General features: G+C 52.4%; 1 protein-coding gene across 3 annotated transcripts in view; it reads right to left on the minus strand.

The window, feature by feature from the left end:
- The window catches only part of MPRIP (myosin phosphatase Rho interacting protein), a 74,269-nt gene that overhangs the window by 17,760 nt on the left and 36,818 nt on the right, over positions 1-19,691 (minus strand). For 2 of the 3 annotated variants that reach the window (XM_069029801.1, XM_069029802.1), the window contains exons 6-15: positions 19,073-19,283; positions 18,398-18,557; positions 12,044-12,185; positions 11,433-11,549; positions 9,214-9,270; positions 7,945-8,013; positions 7,626-7,715; positions 7,093-7,202; positions 2,219-2,804; positions 1,196-1,312 (exon numbers count right to left, since the gene is read on the minus strand). In XM_069029801.1, the coding sequence (XP_068885902.1) occupies positions 1,196-1,312; positions 2,219-2,804; positions 7,093-7,202; positions 7,626-7,715; positions 7,945-8,013; positions 9,214-9,270; positions 11,433-11,549; positions 12,044-12,185; positions 18,398-18,557; positions 19,073-19,283 (1,659 nt within the window). Of the gene's footprint in view, positions 1-1,195; positions 1,313-2,218; positions 2,805-7,092; positions 7,203-7,625; positions 7,716-7,944; positions 8,014-9,213; positions 9,271-11,432; positions 11,550-12,043; positions 12,186-18,040; positions 18,558-19,072; positions 19,284-19,691 lie in introns of all 3 variants that reach the window. The other variant, XM_069029803.1, reaches the window with a different exon arrangement.

Below are 19,691 nucleotides of genomic sequence, written 5' to 3' on the forward strand. Positions count from 1 at the left end.
TGGCCAACTTCAATCTGATGGTGGATTCAGCATCCAGTTTTTATCCCCATTCCCTGATTTTTCCAGGCTCCAGGCAAAGGGAGGTCAGATGCCTCTGCCCCAGGGAAGTGGGAGTTAAGTTACTCTTCCAGCACTGCCAAGTGAAAATGGAACTCCTCCAAGCAGGCACTGTCAGCTCGGAGACTCCAGAAATGAATTAATTACTCCTCCTGGGAGATCATGGGCAAGGAAGGCAAGATGTCCCCCTCCCTGGGCTGGCTCCACTGCCTTTGCAACTGCTTCAGGGAAAATTTTCCTGTGAGAAATAAGGATGCAAGGTTTGGCATTGACACTGAGTTTGCTGCCACAGGAGCGCAGCATGCCATGCACGGCCACCTTGATCCACAGCCGGTTTGGTGAAGTAAATTTGAGCAGATCAAAAAGCTGCCCCTGCACAGAACAAGACTATGGACCCATGAGAGCAGCCAGAAGCTGCCCTGCCGGTGCCACGACTTTTTCCAGGCATGGACATTCCCAGTGGAAGGGCTGGGAAAAACTCACTTTGTTTGGAGGAGGGGAGGAAAGGTTTCCTCAAGACCATCCTGTCTCTTCTGCTAGATCCTCCAAAACTTATTTCTAGGCTTTGCTAGGAATGGCATCTTGTGACAGCAGAAACCACCAAAGTGATCCAAGATAACAGGTCATCCCAGTGCAAATCCCACTCTGGCTGGAGGGAAACGTGCCTGGGAAATACATCTGAGTGTCCTGTGTTTGCCCATGTAACGGGCACACAAAATCCCCAGCCAGGAGCAACTGGTGGGCTATAGGATGCTTGGAAAGCCTTGTGTGCACCCCACTGTCTGAGGGGAACATCTCGGGCACAGAAAGGGGGAAACAGCTGTTGCAAAGGCAAACACAGCATGGGATGGATCAGAGGTGGACTTTGCTGAGGCCCCATCTGTCTGGCTCTGTTTTGTTTCCCCTTGGGAATGCTAATAGAATACCTTCTATTCCATCCCGGATCAGAGGTTTCTGTAAGCAGATGACTCTGGTCGTCTAATGCTACAGAATTAGCCATGTCTGCAAGAAGGTCAAATCTCTCGGAGCTCAGTGGTGGTCACCCAGGACGTCCCCCTGAACACCGCAGACAGAAGCCCACCAGGGACCCCCCCGGGCACAGGGAAGATGGAGCTCCCTCTCCTCCCTGCTCTCCTACCTGCAACACGTAGCCCTCCCGGGCGCTCTGCTCCCGGCCCAGAGCCACTTTCAGCTGATCCTGCAGGTGCCGGTTCTGCTCCAGGAGCTCCAGGGCCTCCTTCTGCTTCTGCTCCAGCTGGAGAGACATGAACAGAGACAGCGTCCAGGGAGTGGGAAGGGGGTCAGCCATGAGGAACAAGTGGCTTGGAGAGGACACAGAGCAGAATGAACGGAGCTTTTGATGGCACCACTGCTCTGCTCTGGGACCTGGATTTCATTTTGCCAGGAAAATCCCTCCCCTCTGAAAGAACTTATTTATGCAATAGCGTAATTCGTAAAGCTCACTGCGGCAAAGGATGAACGGCACCAGCTCGTGCCAGGCATGACCCTGGCAAATCCCAGCCCAGTTCAGCTTGGTGATATTCCTGGTTACTCCATGAGAAAAGGTTACCCCTTTCATTCCCACTAATACACCTTAATCCCAGCTAGCAACAACCTTTGTTATCCCAGGCACAGAACTCTTCCAAGTGAGCTGAGTCTCCTCCATTCTTTTCCAAAAATCTTAAGACTATTTGAGGTAGGCTCCACAAAAAGGGAACCTTTGTGGTGTGTGCTGCAACTCAAGGCAGTTTATAACTGCAGACACAAATCTCTACAGCTGCAGAAGCACAGAGGATTAGGAGCTTGAATTTGTAGTCTGGTTGATACACCTCAATTGTACCCATTTCATCAGAGACAGGCTGGCTACAACCAACGTAAATCAGGCTGCATTGGCTGGGAGAGGTAAGGAAGTACCAGGCCATAAGAACAGCCCTTTCTGTAGCTGTGGGAAACATGAAAGCTGCTGGCAGGGCTGAACAGGAATGTTCAGCAGATCTGTGCCCTGCCAGCTCCTCAAGGAACCTACAGCATCCCTACGAGTCGCTATTATGAAGGAGGAATAAATATGGCTATTTTTAAGCCTATTTCAGGCTTCCTACAGTCACCCCAGTGGCCTGAAGGCCTTTCTGGCAGGCAGCCTGTACCCTACACACCCCTTTACCTCCTTCTCCAGCAGCGTGGTCAGGTGCTGCTTCGTCAGCCCCTCTTCCCGGTCCTCGGCGTGGGTGAGGTGCAGGGGTGTGATGGGGATCTGCTTCTCCTCCCGCAGCGGGGTGGTCTCCACCTGGTGCCAGCGCTGCTCAATCTCCACGTGGACGTTCTGCGGTTTGATGTCTGCTGGGACAGGCAGGATCCGGTCCACCTCCATCCTCAGTGCCTCTTCCGACCCTGCCCCATCCACGGCATCGATCATCTCGAAGCGCTTGCGCCGCTCCTCCCGCCGCCGGGCCCGCTCCCGCTCCAGCTCTCCCGGGTCGGCGTCGGCAGCTCCGCTGTCCCTGGGGAAGGCGGCCGAGCCACTACTGGAGGAGTCTGAAGCGTTTGCACGCTCCTGCACCAGGGCCTGCTGGATGGGGCGAAATTCAGCCCAGTCAAAGGTCTTGGACCGTCCCTCTCGTCGGCGTTCCCGGGCACGGCTCCGCTTCTGCTCCGTGTCCAGCTCGGCTTGTTCCGCATCCGGCTTCTCGCTCGGCTTTGGACCAGTCTCGAAGGAAGAGCTTGTTTTGCTTTTCTCTTCCGGCAGTGAGCTGCGAGGACAGAGAGAGGGTGAAGGGAAGTGTCAGTGGGTGCTGGAGACGGCTGGGCGCTCCCATGCATGCCTCGAAGAGCCAGGTGGAAAAGGGCTGCTGGAAGCCCAAGCCAATGCCACGTGGGTGCCCCCATCCCTCCGTCTCCCCTTGCCTCTCGGGCACAGGAGCTGCTGCTGCCCTTCCCCAGGTTGTGCTGGTGTGCAAAGCCTTGGTGCAAGCGGCCCCGGCTGCTCCTGGGACACCCTGGCACCTGGAGAGCGGCTGATCCCAACCTCGTTCCTCCTTGGCAGCCACACTGGGGCCAGTCACCATGACCAAGCAGCAACCTGTGGCTGAAGCAGCGACCCCAAACTGTGCTGTGAGAGGTTCCAACAGCTCCTCCAGCCCCCTGGCTGTGGGGCTCCATGCACACCCTGGCTGGCACGGCCATAGTCACGTGCTTGTCGGAAGGATGCCACCAATCCCACCAAAGCCTGGCTGGCTTTGGAGCTGTGGGGTGGAGAAGCACAAAGCAGCTCTAAGAGTCTTGGGCAACAAGGGGAAGGTTTCCCTTCAGCTTGGGAAAGTATTAATGGGTCAAAAACTTCTCCGTGCCACTATCTGCACTGAAGGCACAGATGTCCCCGGGGCACCCAGCCCCACAGGCAGCACGGGCAGCCCCCCTGGCACTGGGCAGCCCCCAGTTTGGGCAGAGGTCAGTGCAGCAAGGGGAGCGAGTAATTCAACACATCATGGAAATCACTGAAAATACCAATTTCTCAAGCAAGGAATGATTTTTAGTGCTGAGTTAGAGGGTGGTAGGTTGAGGAGGGAGACATACTCATCAAGCAGGGAAGGCAATACCATTTCCAACCTACAGATAATCCATAATGCAATATTAGCTTATTAAATACAGACATGCCAGCCCTGCAACATGCAGATCAAAATTAAACCAGAAAACAGCAGTATGCTAAGTCTGTGGAGGAAGCCTGTCCCAAGGGAGTGGCGGGCACTTGCTGAACCCTCTTTCCTACCCAAAGCTTCTGAGCTGCCTCCCGAGGCACAGTCCTGCTGCTCAGGCTGACTCCTGGCTCTCCCTGCTTCCAGTACAACCACAGCATCCCCAGCCTCCAGCAGGGACTCGACAAGCTTCCTGGAAGAGCTGGAAAGCAGCTCACTGGGCCCTTCACTGCAGGCTCTGACCCATGGGACCACATGCATGGGGACCACTGTGACTGGGAGGAGCAGCAGCAGCACCAGCAGCAACAGCAGCATCATGGCTTCTCCCACCTCAGAAACACACCCCAGCCCCCAGCCAAGAACCTCATGGATGTGCATACGCCCAAAAAAAGGATGGAGCAGAAGAGATGGCTCTGCGTGGGCTAGTATCTTCCGATGCACTGTCATCCACCAGAAAACCACAGGCTCAGTAGAGCTGGGTTTTGAGAGACTCTGGCAGTTACAGGCTAAAACCAGCTCAAAGATAATTCCTTCTTCAGTGCTGTCACTTGCAGCTAATAAAATAAACCCAGAAAGCACGACGATGAAATGTCACTGCTCCTCACCCATGATACTGCACAACTCGAAAGCCAGGCTCTCAATCTGGAGTCAGTTAGTGATTACAGCTGCATTTTAAAGTAAAGAGAGGATGAGATTGAGTCTTAAAATGGAGAAGAGTGTTAGGAAAAAAATGGGGGTCCTGGGGCCCCCCAGATGGTGTTGGGACACAAAAATTATGCTGCTCTAAATCCCACATGGAAGAATCTTGGCATTTCTAGAGGTGACATCTCTCACGAGCTCATTTCTCCTCTGCTGCTTTCCAAAGGGCACAGGATGTGTGTCAGGGAGCGGAGGGACGGCTGCTCGGAATGAAGTGAAGACACTCAGAACGTTGACCCAAAGTTTCTCGTTTCATCTCCTGCAAGTGCCCCATGGCTATTAACTCTGCTCAAACATTTCACATCTCCTCCACCACAGAGAAATTAATTCATATCACACAGGAAGGGGGGGGGGGCGGGGTGTCTTTGCCTCCCAATGATATTTATAGGTCAAAATAAAAAGGTTTTTTTCTAATAGGGATGGGTGTGGGAGCAGTGCAAGCTGCGAGCTGAGCACACTGTGGCAAGAAGCGCACAAAGGTTGCAGGGAACTGGGGAGCACTGGAGAACCCAGCCTCATAAGGGCTGTGAGCTGAACATGGATCCAGTTCTGAAGCAGCAACTTCGTTTATAGGGGTATTTTCTATTTGCCCCATCATCATTAGCAGCCTACAATTAGTGCCTCTGCAGATTGCAGGGCACTGCTGAGGGCAGGGAGCAGTGCAGCATCTGCTCCCCATGCCGGCTGCTGACACATGCAGCAATGTAAACCATCACTAGGGCTCAAGAAACCAAGACAAGGTGTGTTTGGATGGGTGGAGCCACGGCAGCAGGTTCATGAGACATGGCCAGGGCTGCAGGAGTGTGCGGGGTGGGACCATCCCTGGGGATGGGTGAGCACCGCTGCCATCCCAGCACACCAAGCACAACGTCCTGCCGGCCCCCTGGCCACACTGTGCCAATGCTTGGCACCCCTCCATGCTGAGCCTTGGGCAGTCTGTCCTTTGGCCTTCCAGCAGCCCCCTTCACCAGCTGCTCCCCGGGTGCAGAACGTAAGGACATCCCAAAGCCAGGTGGGATGGGCTGGGAATACCCCACGCTGCTGCAAAGGGCTGCCAGGCAGGCACCAGTGAACACAGCCCTGCTCCACACACAGCACAGGACTCCTCAGCAACGTGACTGACCCACACCAGCCTCGACCCCGGCCGACACCAGCTCGGTGGGAAACAACAGAAGCACACACATCATTCCCTTTCCCCAGCTCAGGATTGATTCATGGTCTGTTTGTGCAGCGTAACAAGTGACTGCCCAACCGGGACCTGCGCCTGGACCCTCGCAGAGGGAAAGCCAAGTGAAACCACTTTGTGTGGGCTTGGAGCAGGTGCAGACAGTGAGCACAGGGCTATCGTGCTGCAGTAACCTGTGAGCAACCATAAATACATCTGGCTCTTTAAAGGCAGAGAGGTCCCCTCAAATTTCCTTGGTCTTCATCTTCATATCTAGTCACATCGGAAGATACCAGTGTGGGGAAATCAAGGGTCAAGACCAGGTTGCTTCTTTCCTTCTCTCTGGCTTTTATTTAAAGGAAAAAAAAAAAAAGGAAAGGGGGGAAGAAAAGAAAGAAAAATAAATGGAAACTGCAGGACTGGAAAAATAAATGGAAACTCCCATCTGAGGTGCAGAAAAGGAGGAGCATGCAGTGAATCACAAGATATACAAACCACAGAACGTTAATACAGGAGAGAACACAGTTTTCCAACCTGGGCTTCAGCACGGATAGTTTCAAAGAGAAGTTTTTCCTGGGATTGCATGGAAATCAAACATACACAGGAGTGAGGAGAGAGGCGACTTCCCCGAGACCCCCGCGAGATCCACCAGAGCTCGGGCAGGGCTGGGAAGCAAGTGGCTGAGGGCTAAGCAGGATAGGGAAGGAGAGGCTGGAGCACCTCCAGGTCAACAGCACTGCGTGAGAAGAGCCATTCCAACAACACAGGGACAAACCTGGCAAAAACCTGCTGGCTGCAGCTACAGTAAGGACAGGAGATGGAGTTAGTGGTGAGGCCGTGTCCACACAGCCTGTAAGAGGTGGCCTGTACGAGTGTGGCCAGCACAGACAGCTGTGAGGAGGCCAAACACCCTGTACCCACAGCCAGAAGCGCCCACAGAAAGTACTCTGTGACGCAGGGGGTTCCCTTCCTCTGGCACTGATGCACAAGGAGAGACCAGCAGCAGCTTTCTGGAAGATCAAAAGAGGAGGGAAGACGATTTGCTGGCTGAAGTTTAAAACAGTCAGAGCCAAACAGCTTCTAAACTAAACCCTGGGCTCCCGCTGCTGTGACCCATAGAGGGGCTGGGCAGCTCGTGCTGAACAGTAGCCAGAGGAAAGGGTGAACCCAGTACAACTAAATCCAAGTGTTTTCACAATACCTGGTGGGAATCCAGAGGAGCCTTGATATAGGAACAGTATTTCATATTCCTATGCACAAATTAAAACCACATTTTCAACCCTCTTTGAAATCTGCACGCGTAAGAGTAACTCGGCATATCAGTGTCCCTACAAAGTGTATCCAAATTAAGCTCAGAGAGACGTGAGAAAGAGCTGCAGCTTCCAGGAACAGACAGCCTCAGAAAGAGGAAAGAAAAGGGGTAAGGGACGAGTTACTCCTGCAAACCACACAACTGCAGGGGCTGCTGCAGTCCCCCCTTACCTTGTTACATCGGGAGCAGTAGTGGGGCGAACGTGCTTCATGATGGTCTGGATCCAGTTGCGGCGAATGCCCGACGTCATGGCAGAGAGGGTGAACTCCCCTTCCTTTGTCTACAAAGAGAGAAGGAACAGCTCAGCGCAGGTGATTGCACCTACCAGCAGCTTCCCAACTCCCCAAGACCACCCTGCACCTATCCCCAAGCCCCCAGTGCTGGGGTACTGCTTGCTGGCCACACAGAGGTCAAACCCAGCCCCTCTGTCCCCTAGCACACTCCCTGTAGGAATTAGCATTTCTCAGCAATCAGACTGATTCTGCCACAGGTGAGATCCTAAGGCTGTGACAAAACCTTCCCTTTTTCCCCCCTTCCTTTTCTGACAGCCAAAAAACTGGCTCTCAAACCCAAGGCCAGAGCTCTCTGGAGCACTGTGGGGGGTGCTGAGTGGCCTCTCTTGGGTGTTTGGGGAGATGTTCCCCTTGCCATGGACAAGCATCCCCACCAGCTGGACTCATCCTCCTCCCCGTGTTTTCCTTACATGGATCTGGAAGCCGTAGTTCCGCTGAACTGGGTACTCAGTGACATCATAGCACGTGGATAAATCAATTTCTCCATCCAGGTCAGCTGCCTGCAGAGGGAAGAGGTAAAATAAGCCACAAAGCTTTGCAGCCCCAAAGCATGGTGGGCTCGCAGGGAGACACAGCAGGTCCCTGAGAAGCACAAAGGGCCTGAAGGGGCTCCAGGACTTCGGTATCTGGGAATGGGGGCCCTGAGGGAGGCAGTGACCGGCCCAGGGTCTGTCTGGGAGCACCAGGCGCTGCCCTGTAATGGGTTGAACACTGACAGAAGACACTTACCTCCTCTGCCACTGAATCCCGGTAGTATCTCAGGCTCTGGTCAGTCAGCACAAACCAGTGCTTCTTCCACTAGGAAACAACCAAGATGGAGCAGTTACAATCCTGCTCCTTCCCTACCACTGTATTCATGGCTGCTCGTCACAGGTCACCTGGCAGAGACACCCCTCAGGAGGCAGCTCGATGCCCGTCCCTCCCAGCTCCACACCTGACTTCATCAAGGCCCCTTCATGAGAAAGGGGAGACCCAAACAGGCAGCAAGGCAGGGGACAGTGATGGTTTGCACCACCAGGACCCCGAATTCCCCGGTGCCACGCAGAGCACCAGACCCTGCACGTGACAGCGACACTGCGAGAGCCACGGGACAGTCACAGCCTCCCCATTAGCTCCACTGCAAGACGAGGCTTTTAGGGGTTGCACTTAAAGTCTTTTTAGCACCAAAAAAAAAAAGCAGTAAAACATTCATGTTTTATCTGCAGTACCTAGAAATTGAGCTGGGAGTCTATTCCTGGCCCTTGCTCTATACAAATCTGCCTCCTGCATGCTTCCAGCACAGGCTCACCCAAGGCAGCTTTCCGTCAATACAGCACTCGCTCCAGCTGCCAGTTCCCCTTTGGCTATCTATGGATGTGTCCTTGGACCAGGGGTACCCACAGCAGAGCCTGGGCCACCCACAGCCACAGGCAAATTGCCCTCATTTGCCCTTGACAGCTGAGCAGGAGGGAAGGAAATCCAGGGAAGGGGTGGTTTGCTAACAGCCAGGGCCAGCCATGCTGCCTCAGCACCAGTGCCCACTCCTAAGGCTCCAATAGGGCAGAACATCCTGCATCCCTTTGGCAACTGGCAGCAGGAAAGTGGCACCAGCTGCTTCTCTGTGTCATTTATTTATTTATTGGCCTTGCCATTTCCCTGGCACTCAGGAGACTTTACCTGAGCCTCATTTCTGACACCAAAGAGGTCGCTGGGTCACAAGGGAGATGAAACTAATAAATAGGGAACAAGAACATGAAACCTGTGCTGCCATTCAAGCTGCCCTGGATCCCTAGAAACCCATGATATGATATCCACCTTTGAAACCTCCCCCAGACAGAGCACCAGGAACTCCCACTTCAAGACAGCCCAATACTGATCCACCCAGGACATTGGGGCTCCATCAGCACCAAGAGCTACTCCATGCCAGCACAGCCAGGATGTTGAAGTGAGCTGCCAGAAACCAGGACTAACCACAGCACCAAACACTGACACGAAGGGCAGAGCTTTCTCCTGACTCACCTGCCCATCCTCATATTGTTTTGTCAACCAGCCCTTCTTGAAGTTCAGCAGGTCGGGCTGGAAGAAAGGAGAGAGGGATCAGGAGAGGGAAGAAGTGTCTGCACCCAGAAGGCAACAGCAGCGACTTGATAAAACCCAGCAGAGCAATAAAAGAGACCATCAACAGTTAAATTCATAGAATCATAGACCAGTTTGGGTTGGAAGGGACCTTTAAAGGTCATCTAGCCCAAACTGAATCATTACACTGCATGGTGGCTAAATGTTTGCTCCCAGGAGGAGCAGAGACCTGCTGCACGGTTTATTCAGGCTGTTCCCTTCCTACCATTTCTCCTGCAATTTCCTACTGCTACACCAGCATTACAGAGAAAGGATAAACAAGGAATTAGCAAGACTTCAGGCAGTTTTACCCTCTATTATATATTATGAAAGAAAAACTATGTGCTATTGATGCAAGGCTGCAGGGTTCAAAACAGGCTGAGTTCCCAAGGCTGGAAATACAGGGAATCCGAGCCCTGCACCACCCAAACGACACCTGCTTTTTCCTCCAATGTGGGTGCATGGGGATGTTGAATTCCTGAAAAAAGTAAGCAAGACAGCGTGGGATAACTGCTGCCAGCCCTTCCTCCCAGCCCTGCCCGTGTGCAGGGAAGGATGTGGTGGAAATGCTTTCACTCCCCCGAGGCTGAGCTCCTCCAGCTGCTCCACGTGCTGCAGAGTGGAGGAGGAAAGGACAGCAGTGTGTGAAATCCAGCTGCAGCATCTGAAATGGGCTACAGCAAGGGCAGCAATGGAAACTGGGTCTGGAAGCCTATTCAATCAAACCTGTGGGGCAGCACATCGCACACTTGAGTGATCTCATGGTGGTAGGAACCCAGTCCTGCTCCACAAAAAACACAGGGGAAAGTAAAGCACTGAATTATAGAATGTTTTGGGTAGGAAGGAACAGTAAAATCATCCAGCTCCAGCCCCTGCCATGGGCAAGAACACCTTCCACTATCCCAGGTTGCTCCAAACCCCATCCAACCTGGCCTTGGACACTTCCAGGAATGGGGCAGCCACAGTTTCTCTAGGCAACCTGTGCCAGGGCCTCACCACCCTCACAGGGAAGAATTTCTTCCCAATACCTAATCTAAACCTCCATAACTTTCTTCCCTTCACTAGATAATGTGCATTGCCACTTCATATGCACTTCTTGCACTTTTTATTCCCACCAAGAATTTAAAAATCCCTCTTGTGGCTGTACAAGTCTACAGGAAAAGCTCCAGAAACACCAACTACTGCATTTTTCTGTTAAGTCCTTGAATAGAAGCTGTCCATCCACATAAAATGCAACTTGTATTTACAGTAGCTCTGTAATCTATTTGAGAGATTAGCAAGTGTATTTATTTTGTCCCTACAGAAGGGTGGTGAGGGACAGGAGAGCACTTTGTGTTTGTTCTGTATTGTTTGCCTCCAGGTCTGGTGAGCATTTGAAATATGCAAAGGGAGGAAAACCCAGGAGGGAAGGTTCAGCTCCTCCTTGCAGCCTTCATCCCACTCACACCCACTGCCAACTGCATAAACATCAAGGCAATGGCATTAGAAAACTGGGACATGTGCTTGCTCAGCCTGGTCTAGTGGATAGTGTCCCTGCCCCTAGCAGGGGAGTTGGAACAAGATGATCTTTAAGGTCCCTTCCATCCCAAACCATTCTGGGATTCTGTGATCCTATGAAAATACCTCAGTCATGAGGCTGGTCCCAGTCCAGAAACTGAACTGACTCCCTGCTGAGTTGGAAATGCCCTGCTGCAGCCTCTGCTGGGGGACACCATGGGGCAAAGAGCAGCTCTGGCCAGGTGAGGTGACTCCAGCACTTCTAGGATGACCTACAGCATGAGTATCTGACACATCACCCAAAGCATCAAGGAAATAGGGTATTCCAGGGGAAAATAACCAGCAAAATGGGGTCTGCTTCCCCAGCTGCTGTGCTTTAAGGAAAAGTGCTCCTTGCAAGACTCTGAGTTTTAACTCCTGCAGCAAGCAAAAAGTGTGGCCCTTCTCCAACTAAGCACCTGGTCACAACTGATTCAGGTTCCTGAACCTGCTCCAGATCTGGGTGTATCCCATATCCTATGTGCTGGCTGCGAGGAAAGCAGCAACAGTCCAGTTTCCATGGGACCTGCTGGGAAGGGCCTCTCACGTCCTCCCCCAAGGCAGGGGACATGGCCCTCGTGGCTCACCGTCATAGAGGACTCTGTGGACCTTCTGTCCAGAGACTTTGCCCGGCGGTGTGGAGACAGAGGTGACGCAGACACGTCCAGGATGGAGCCCACAGCTGCTCCTTCACAAGTGAAGTCCTGTGTGAACAGCATTAGCCCAGATCAGTGCAGGAACTAGGACAGAGTCCTGCTCTCTTGGCTCATGGCATAAAAATCTGCTTTAAGGGGCATCTCAGGCTCAGAACAAGTGTCATTTCCTTGGCAATACATTTTTTTGTCCTTTCAGGCATTAATTTGTTCCCATTATATCCGAGCATATCTGGGACTCTCAAACCTGTTTCTTTTGTTACTTCACCCTATCCTGATGTATCCTGCCATGCCAGACCTGAAGCTTCTCTTTGTATTTTGGAGAAAGGAGAAGAGACAGCCTTATTTTCCACTCTGATCTACACCTGGGCCAAAGGAGCAGAGCAGGAAAATTTGCACAGAGCACACACACCAGCTCAGCTCCTGCAGGAGCTGCCTACGACTCCAGATTCACATCCAGGGACAAACCCTGGAGCTAAACCCTCTATTCTGGGCTGCAGGATTCCAAGTTTCATCTTCCAGGAGACCTTGGCTGAGCATCTTACCCGTTTCCGTGGGAAAAGCCTCTTCTCGCTCCTGCCCTGCCGTGTCTCACTGGAAAGGGCGGAGCCTCCCGACACGTTCGTTTCCATCTGCTCTGCATTCTCAATATCTAGTGCCTCAAATTTCTCAATTACCTGGGATCTCCTGGAAAACAGAGACAAAAGGGAAACCAGAGATGGTTTAAACACAAGAGCAGGAACTGTGCGGAGCTGTACAACCCCACAAATTTAAGGTTGCAGAATTACTCAACCCAGAGTTCATGCACACCTGGCTTTTGGTCCCTGTTTCTCTGTGAGCTCCAGCATGGCCAAATCCAGGGTAAAAACCCTGATCTGACATCATTTTACCCACAAAGTGGGGAAAGACCTCACATTATTCAGCTCTGCAGGTAGCATCTTCTTCAGTAACTAGAAACCCCTCACAGAACCAGCAATCATTTTTTATTTGTGAATTTTACAACTCCTTGGGAAGCAGGGATTATGGAGCAGCTTTGGCTTAAGCTTTGCCTCTACCCTTTAGCACTGGGGCTGTCAATGGCCCCCCAGAGGCCACAGCACTGACACATCAGACCAAGCTGGGGTGCAGAGATAACGGGTGGCTCTGGGTCCCCCAGTGTGTTCACTGCAACAGGAACCCTCTGACAACTCAGCCTCACACAGGGACCAGCCACAGGACTGCATGGAGCAAGGGCTGTCCATAGGTGCCCCCAGACCACGGTTCTGGCTCACAGGATGCACCAGCTGAAGGGGTGTGAAGAGATGAGGAGCACCCAGTACCATGGCAGGGCACTCCCTGAAGAACCTGGGGCCTTTCTCTCCTCTTAATTGGGCTGAAAATCCAGTCTGGACATCAGGGGGCACAACCTGGGCTCTCAGACACTGCCTTGGTGGCCCATTGCACCGTGGCACTTGTGTCTCTGAGGACAGAGAACTATGAAGAAATGTGGATGGAGCAGGAGCCAACTCTGGATCAAAACCAAATGGGATTCTCCTAAGGATGAGCAAACAGGTGGAATTAGAAATGCTGCTTCAGCATGAAAAACTGCTCGCTGACCCACAGGAGAGCAATTTCCAAAGAACCTGCTGGTGTGTAAGTATGCATTCCTGGGGGTTCGGGCAAGTATCAGTCTCATGTCTTTAATCACAACCTGGGAATATAAAGCAATAACCCGCCACCAGCACATGCCAGCTGTGCTCCAAGCTGTGAGGCTTAAAGTTCTGTTTCAAACCTCCCCAAAAAAGCTGTCCAGGTGGTTTCTTGACACAAAATTTGGACCCATGTGTGCCACATCCAAACTTGGGGCTGCTTGCTCTGTATGAGCCTCTGATGTGCATGAAAATCACAATGGCAACCACATGAGGGGGAACAGGTTATCCAAAATAAAAACATTTTTAACACTTCCCACAAAGAGGAACAGCAGCTTAAGGGTTCAAAAACCATGACACGTTCAGTTTTCAACCAACATTTGCACCAAATTCCATAAATGAGAGAACCAGTCCGAGCACATCCCATCCCCTGGGGGGGGGTTGGGGCCCCCCACTGCTGCTCAGAGCCAGGCTGCCAGGACACAACCAAAGAGGAAAGGACAAAATTGGTGGGGAAGACTTTGCTATGTAAATTTAAAAATCTTTGATGCTTTTAGGGGACATCTGTTCAGACTCTGCTGCCTCCCAGTTTGCAAACTGGGAGTGGGCAGATCCTGGGCTCGTGCAGAGCTCTCAATTTCCCTGGGATGTTCTGCACATGAGATGCCCGACATGAGCCAGGCTGTGAAGCATAAATCCATGTTCTGTGTTCACTGACAGATAGGGAATTGTTTTGGAGTCACATTTTTTTAACCCTTTTTATACTGGCCCAGCCTTCTCTGAGTCTCATTCAGGAGGGAGGAAAAGGTCCATGAATTAACATTATCTGTGCCCTGTTAGGTGAAGGTCTGAAGAAAAACAAATCAAGAGAAAAAAAAAAGAACAAAAACCCAACCGAAAAAACATAAAAACAAAATCAAAAGCAGGTTGATTTCTCATGAAAGGGGCTGCACCACCAGGTTGTTCTACGGCTTGAGATTGAGATGAGATGGTAGCGAAGCAGGCGAAGTAAAGGTGGACACGTCACACAGCAACACAGCAGGAGAAGGTGGAGAGCAACAAGACCTGGAAGAAAACAAGGCTGGAAAATGAATGAACAGAAGAGGAAATTATATATCTGCATCTACATTCAAAACAAAATCAAAATCATTCCAGTCATTCGTCATCGAAAAAGGGAGGAGAAAAATAAATCACTGCAACCAAATCACAGCCCCAAGGGTTAATATCATCTGGATTACAGGAAAGAATCTTTTTTTTTCCCATTAGATCAACATTTCAGAGAGGTTACTGCCAGAGATCCTGGAGGGACGGGGAGGGAAGGGCTCTCCTCCCCTCCACACGTGTTGGATAGAGCTGCTCCCTCCGCACAGCAGCTCTGTGTGGACAAAACAAGGCTGGGACAGGTATGAAGAAGCTTTTTAAAAGCTGCAGTGCTATTTAGCTTTTCAACTACAAAAGCTCATCCCAAGGAATTCCTCGGCCATGCAGGCTGTTAATCTTTTCCAGGCCACTAAACCCGGGCTGCAGATCTCAGCTGTTAGTGGAGGGGGTGCGCAGTGGGAAGGAAAGCTCAAAAGACCAGCACGAGCTGTCATTAAAGTCATTTTCTTTGATTGGAAGAAAGGGCTTTGTTTTTATTGGATTCATTCATTATTTAGCATCAAGAAAGATAGTGAGTGTCAGGAAAAGGAAGAGGAATTCCCCAAGAGGTCCACAAGAATGATGAGGATAGTTTTACAAGGAAAACCTGTATTTGGGAGAGCAGGCACTTCTCATTATGGGGAGAAGCAGAATTCAGAGCAGACCTTTACACCTCAAGAAACTCCAGAGAAGGAATTTGAGCGAGAAAAGTCTTTTAAGCAATTTCAGGCACTTCTGCTATTAATTGCTGCTAGAAATACACCTCAGCCCCATACCACACTCCTACAGCAGAACTGGCTGACACCACAGTGAACTCTTGCCAGTGTGAGAAGAACATGGGGTCAACTGGGAATGCTGTGGTTTTACAGGCACCCCTGGAACTGTGCACAAAAAGCCAAGTTTGTCAAACAGAAATCCTGAGACAAGCGGGGATTTATCCCTGCATCTGTAGAGATCCTCTGGGACATGGGGACCACTGTCTAAGGACATTCCTGCAGCTCTTTTCAGCTGTGATTTTGTGTGCAACACTTCGAGATTCATCCATGGGGTTTCCAAAGAGCTGCCCCTGCCCTTCTGCCCTAGGGATGGGTCTAAGAGGGGAGATTGGAGATGGCTCGACCTCTCTGGCCTCAATCCCTGCCCCCCAGCCTAGTGGGACATGGTGCCACAGCCCCATCCTGCCACATGCCAGCAGAGGGAACTCGCACTCTGCCGCTCCGCCAAAATCGTGGAGATTATCTCCTGCTTCCTGATTCCTGGTTCTGAGTGGCTGCGAGCTCAGACGTCTGCATGGGGCATGGAGGCAGCATCAAGTATAAATGGTCAACACGGAAAATTCCTGGACTTAAATCACGTAATATTTCTCACGATAAGGAAACAGGGCAAGAAGCCTTGACAAACTGCTTTATCTGGAGCTAAGCCATCAGGTGTGGCACTCAGGATGCAACACTGGGTACCGAAAATAATTCTTTTCCATCCACAGCTCTGACACTCGCACTGATTTACACAAAAAAATGGGAGGAAGAGCTGAAAATAACTGAAGGGCAGATCTGCACGATGCTCAGCTGGTGCCTGTGGGGTTGGCATGGGTCAAGTGTTCCCAGACATGTTAGTGGGTTACTGAGAAGGATTATTACAAATGGTGTTAAACCAGGGGGAAAAAGCCAACCCCACAGCATGGAAGTGAGTTATTGTATCTGCCCAACCTCAAACAGCACAGTCTGAGCTCAGAGGAGAAAAATGAGAGGGATATGGGGACTAAGTAAACTCAAGTTTAAAAAGCAGCCAAGCCAAGCTGTGCAGGGTGCTGGGGAATGTTAATTCTCTGGTGTGACACTGGACAGTATCTCTGTGCCCTGTTGAGTCCACTGAGCTCTAACATGGCTGTCCCAGCTCCAAGACACACAGCCTCTCTGCCCCCACCACCTGCACTGGCCAATTCCCAGGTTACTGGAGGAGGAAACGTGCCCATCCTTGAACACCCACTGAGCCATCCCTACTCATGGCACATTCCTTCAGCACCATGGGGCTGTGATCCACGGCCAAACCCTCTGGCAGGTAGGGACCCCTCCCTCTGCTCTCTGCCATCACCCCCCTCCCAAAAGCTGGACCAGGCTCAGCCCCACGGGCAGCAAGACCCCAGTGCCTGGTGCAGCTCCTGCTCCTCTCCCTTCACCCGTTCTGCTCTGATAAAAGCCCTGGGCTGATACAGGGGAACTGCTGCCAATACTGATAAAGCAAAGAAAACTGTTAACAGCCTCAGCTAGGCTGGGAAAAACATACTTTCCCTGGGAAAAGGCACCCACCAGCAGGCAGTGACGGGGGCTGACATTAAAAAGGACAGACTCTGGCAGCAATGTCCTCTCCCAGGCCCTGTTATCTGTTAAAAATCTGTTTCCCAGCTCCGTGCAGGATGATCCCAGTGCTGCAGGATACCCCAGGGTTGGAGCAAGAGACTGTTGGCACTGGAGGAATGCACTGTCCTGTCACACTGGGGACAGGCACTGGCCAAGGCATCCTGTGCAAGCGAACACAGCAGGGACACAATGTCACCCACAGGCAGCACCAGCTCAGCCTGGAAACCAGAGCCACCAGCCTTTTCTCAGCTAGGGTGGCCAAGGTGGCATTCTCCTCCTCCATCCTGGGGAAAAGCCAATTCCCAAGGCAGACAAAGCCAAACCCAAGCTCTCCTCGTTTATTCCCAGCCCAGCACTCCCTGCACACACTCTGGGCCAGGCTTGGGATCCTCCTGCCGACTGATGGCACCAGCACAAGGCTGTGCTGCACATCCCAGACCTGCTCCCAGCTCTCGGAAGCCAGTCTGGAAAACAGTCCTTTAGGGGCTGGGAAGAAACAGAGGAGAAGCTCCTACTGAAACTGTGCGAGAGAGAACATGCCCGGAGGAGAACCAGGGCAGGAAAATGAGACTGGCAGGCGGCCCTCTCGCCTGGGGCCTGTCTCCCAGTTTGCTCCACTGCCCTCACTGCACAAATGTGTCTCTCCCAGGGCGAGTGGCCCGTCCTTGGCCTCGCACGGAGCGCACCCGGCGCGCGCTGCGGACGCCCTCCCCGTCCTCCTCCACACTAAGCTGTTTTGCAGCCCGCTGAGCCCTGCCTTGGCACTGCACCCGCCTCTCCCTCCTCTCCCAGATTAATGCCGTGACATTTTGAAACCTCTCTCAGCTCATTAGGCAGTTGCGTAAGGCACCTGGCACTAACGCCATTAGGAGAGCTAACCTAATTAATGGTGCCGGCTGCCAGCGTGTGCCGCGCCGGGAGGGGCCGGCAGGGTGGGCTTGATGGCAATGTGGGCATCCACCACCACCCAACACCAGGGTAGGTTTAGATTAGATAGTAGGAAGAAATTCTTCCCTGTGAGGGTGGTGAGGCACCGGCAGGCGTTGCCCAGAGAAGCTGTGGCTGCCCCATCTCTGGAAGTGTACAAGGCCAGGTTGGACGGGGCTTGGAGCAACCTGGGATAGTGGAAGGTGTCCCTGCCCACAGCAGAGGATGGAACTGGAAGAACTTGAAGGTCCCTTCCAACCCAAATCATTCTATATCCCCAGAGCAGTCCGGCAGGATGACACCTGCCCACTACCACTATCAAGGACATCCCACCACCTGGTCAGCATGGATGGGCACCCTTAAACCCAAGAGCACTAAAAAACAAAGAGGCTCCACCCACCAAACTCCACCTGCTCCATCCAGGCTGCGCTGGGGACACAACCTCACTGCTGCTGGAAGCATGCAAGGAGATGAGCCACTCATCCCTTACCTTCTCTCATTCCCAAAGAGCCGGGCCACTTCTTCTCTCCCAGGGCTACGAGCCCGGGTTCTCCGCTCTAGCCGCTTCCTCTCCACCTGGAAGGCCTCACGATTACTGATCCTAATGGCCTTGGGAACGTCGGCCAGGGTGGTGTACTGCCGGCTGGCTTTAAAAGAAAGGGGACGCCCCGATTTTTCAGCTCCCCTTCCTACATCTCTGTTGCTGGAGTCCTTGTGCATGGGGCAACTGCTCTTCGAGTCCAAGGAGTTCAGAGAGAAGCTGTGAATCATTCGGTCGCCTGATCGGATACCTGGGGAAGGAAAGGGCTGGGCATGCTCCTGTGAGGGCGATTTGGGATAACTGTACCTGTTGTTTGGGGTGCTGGGGCTGGGCGGGCTTGGCGGGGGAGGCAGTTGCTGCTCTTCCAGCTTTGAGTCTTGTTTGGTCTTCTCCAAGGAGAAGTACCCGCTCTCCACACGCGTCTTCCGCCCGCAGTCTATCCGGTCCCCGTTCATGGAGCTCTCCTCTAAGGGACAGAGAAGTCACCGTGCTTGGTTTCAAGTCCAAGTTCTGCTTTTAAGAAAGAAACACCCTTTTTCCACCCAGGACAGGGGCAGGTATGAGAGCAAAGTTGGTCTGGGCACCAGCCCCATGCTGTGCTACCTCCTGCACCCCTGGCTTTTCCACCCTGACAGCCCAAATGCCCATGGAGATGATGGGATAGTCTGCAGGGAACTGGGGACGCCCATCCAACCCTTGGGTCAGGTTTGTACAGGTTAAAGATCTGAACTTTCAAACCAAGAAATAGGCAACTGCAGTCACTGCTCTGCATCCATTTCCATCCCTGTCCTTCCCAGTCCGGCAGCAACCACAGCTCCATGGGTGCAAGGCAACGGACACCTCACTGCAGAAAACATTCCCCAGCTGAGTGGGAAGATAAGGGAAATGTCCCCAGCACTGCGACCTGTCCCCAGCCCCCATTGTTCCAGGGAGAACAATGGCACGACCATCACAACCAGTGCTGGCATCCCCATCCCTCACCTTCCTTGCTGTCCAGCACAGGATCCTTCATGGAGCTGGCAGCCCCAGCCTGGCCTTGCATGGGGCTCTGGGCTGGGCCAATGCCACTGCCCCCATCTGCTTGGTCTTTGCCCCTCATTTCTTCCTGCCAGAGTGTGGACTTGGTGGCAGGGACCTTCTCAGCACTGGGAATGTTGCTGCTGGTCACAGCCATCTTAGCAGGACCAGGCTCCTAAAAAAAACAGGAGACACAGGAAGTTTTCTTTAGAGACTTTGCCCCAACTCCACACTCAGGGTCCCCAAGGGCTTGACCCCAAGGTGTCAGCTCCACATTGGTGCTGCCAATGACACATCACAACGGGACAGGGACGAGACAGTGACACGTGTCAGTGCTTTACGCTTTTTTAAACATTCCCCATCATCTTCAGTGCTTCTCTGCTAACAAGGAGCTCTGGAGTCCATCAGATGATGGATGATGCCACTTTGGTGGCCACAGCCCGGCCAGCCCAGGTTCAGAGTGTGACCCAGAAGAGGCAGCAGCTTTTCCAATTCCTTCCTTGGCTTTGTTCATTAGCAGATGTTTTGCTGTTGTCATATTAAGCTTCTGCATTCACAGATTATTCTTCTTAAAGCCACCAAT

The sequence above is a fragment of the Aphelocoma coerulescens genome, chromosome 14 (genome assembly GCF_041296385.1).
Source record: "Aphelocoma coerulescens isolate FSJ_1873_10779 chromosome 14, UR_Acoe_1.0, whole genome shotgun sequence".
NCBI classification, from domain to species: Eukaryota; Metazoa; Chordata; class Aves; order Passeriformes; family Corvidae; genus Aphelocoma; species Aphelocoma coerulescens.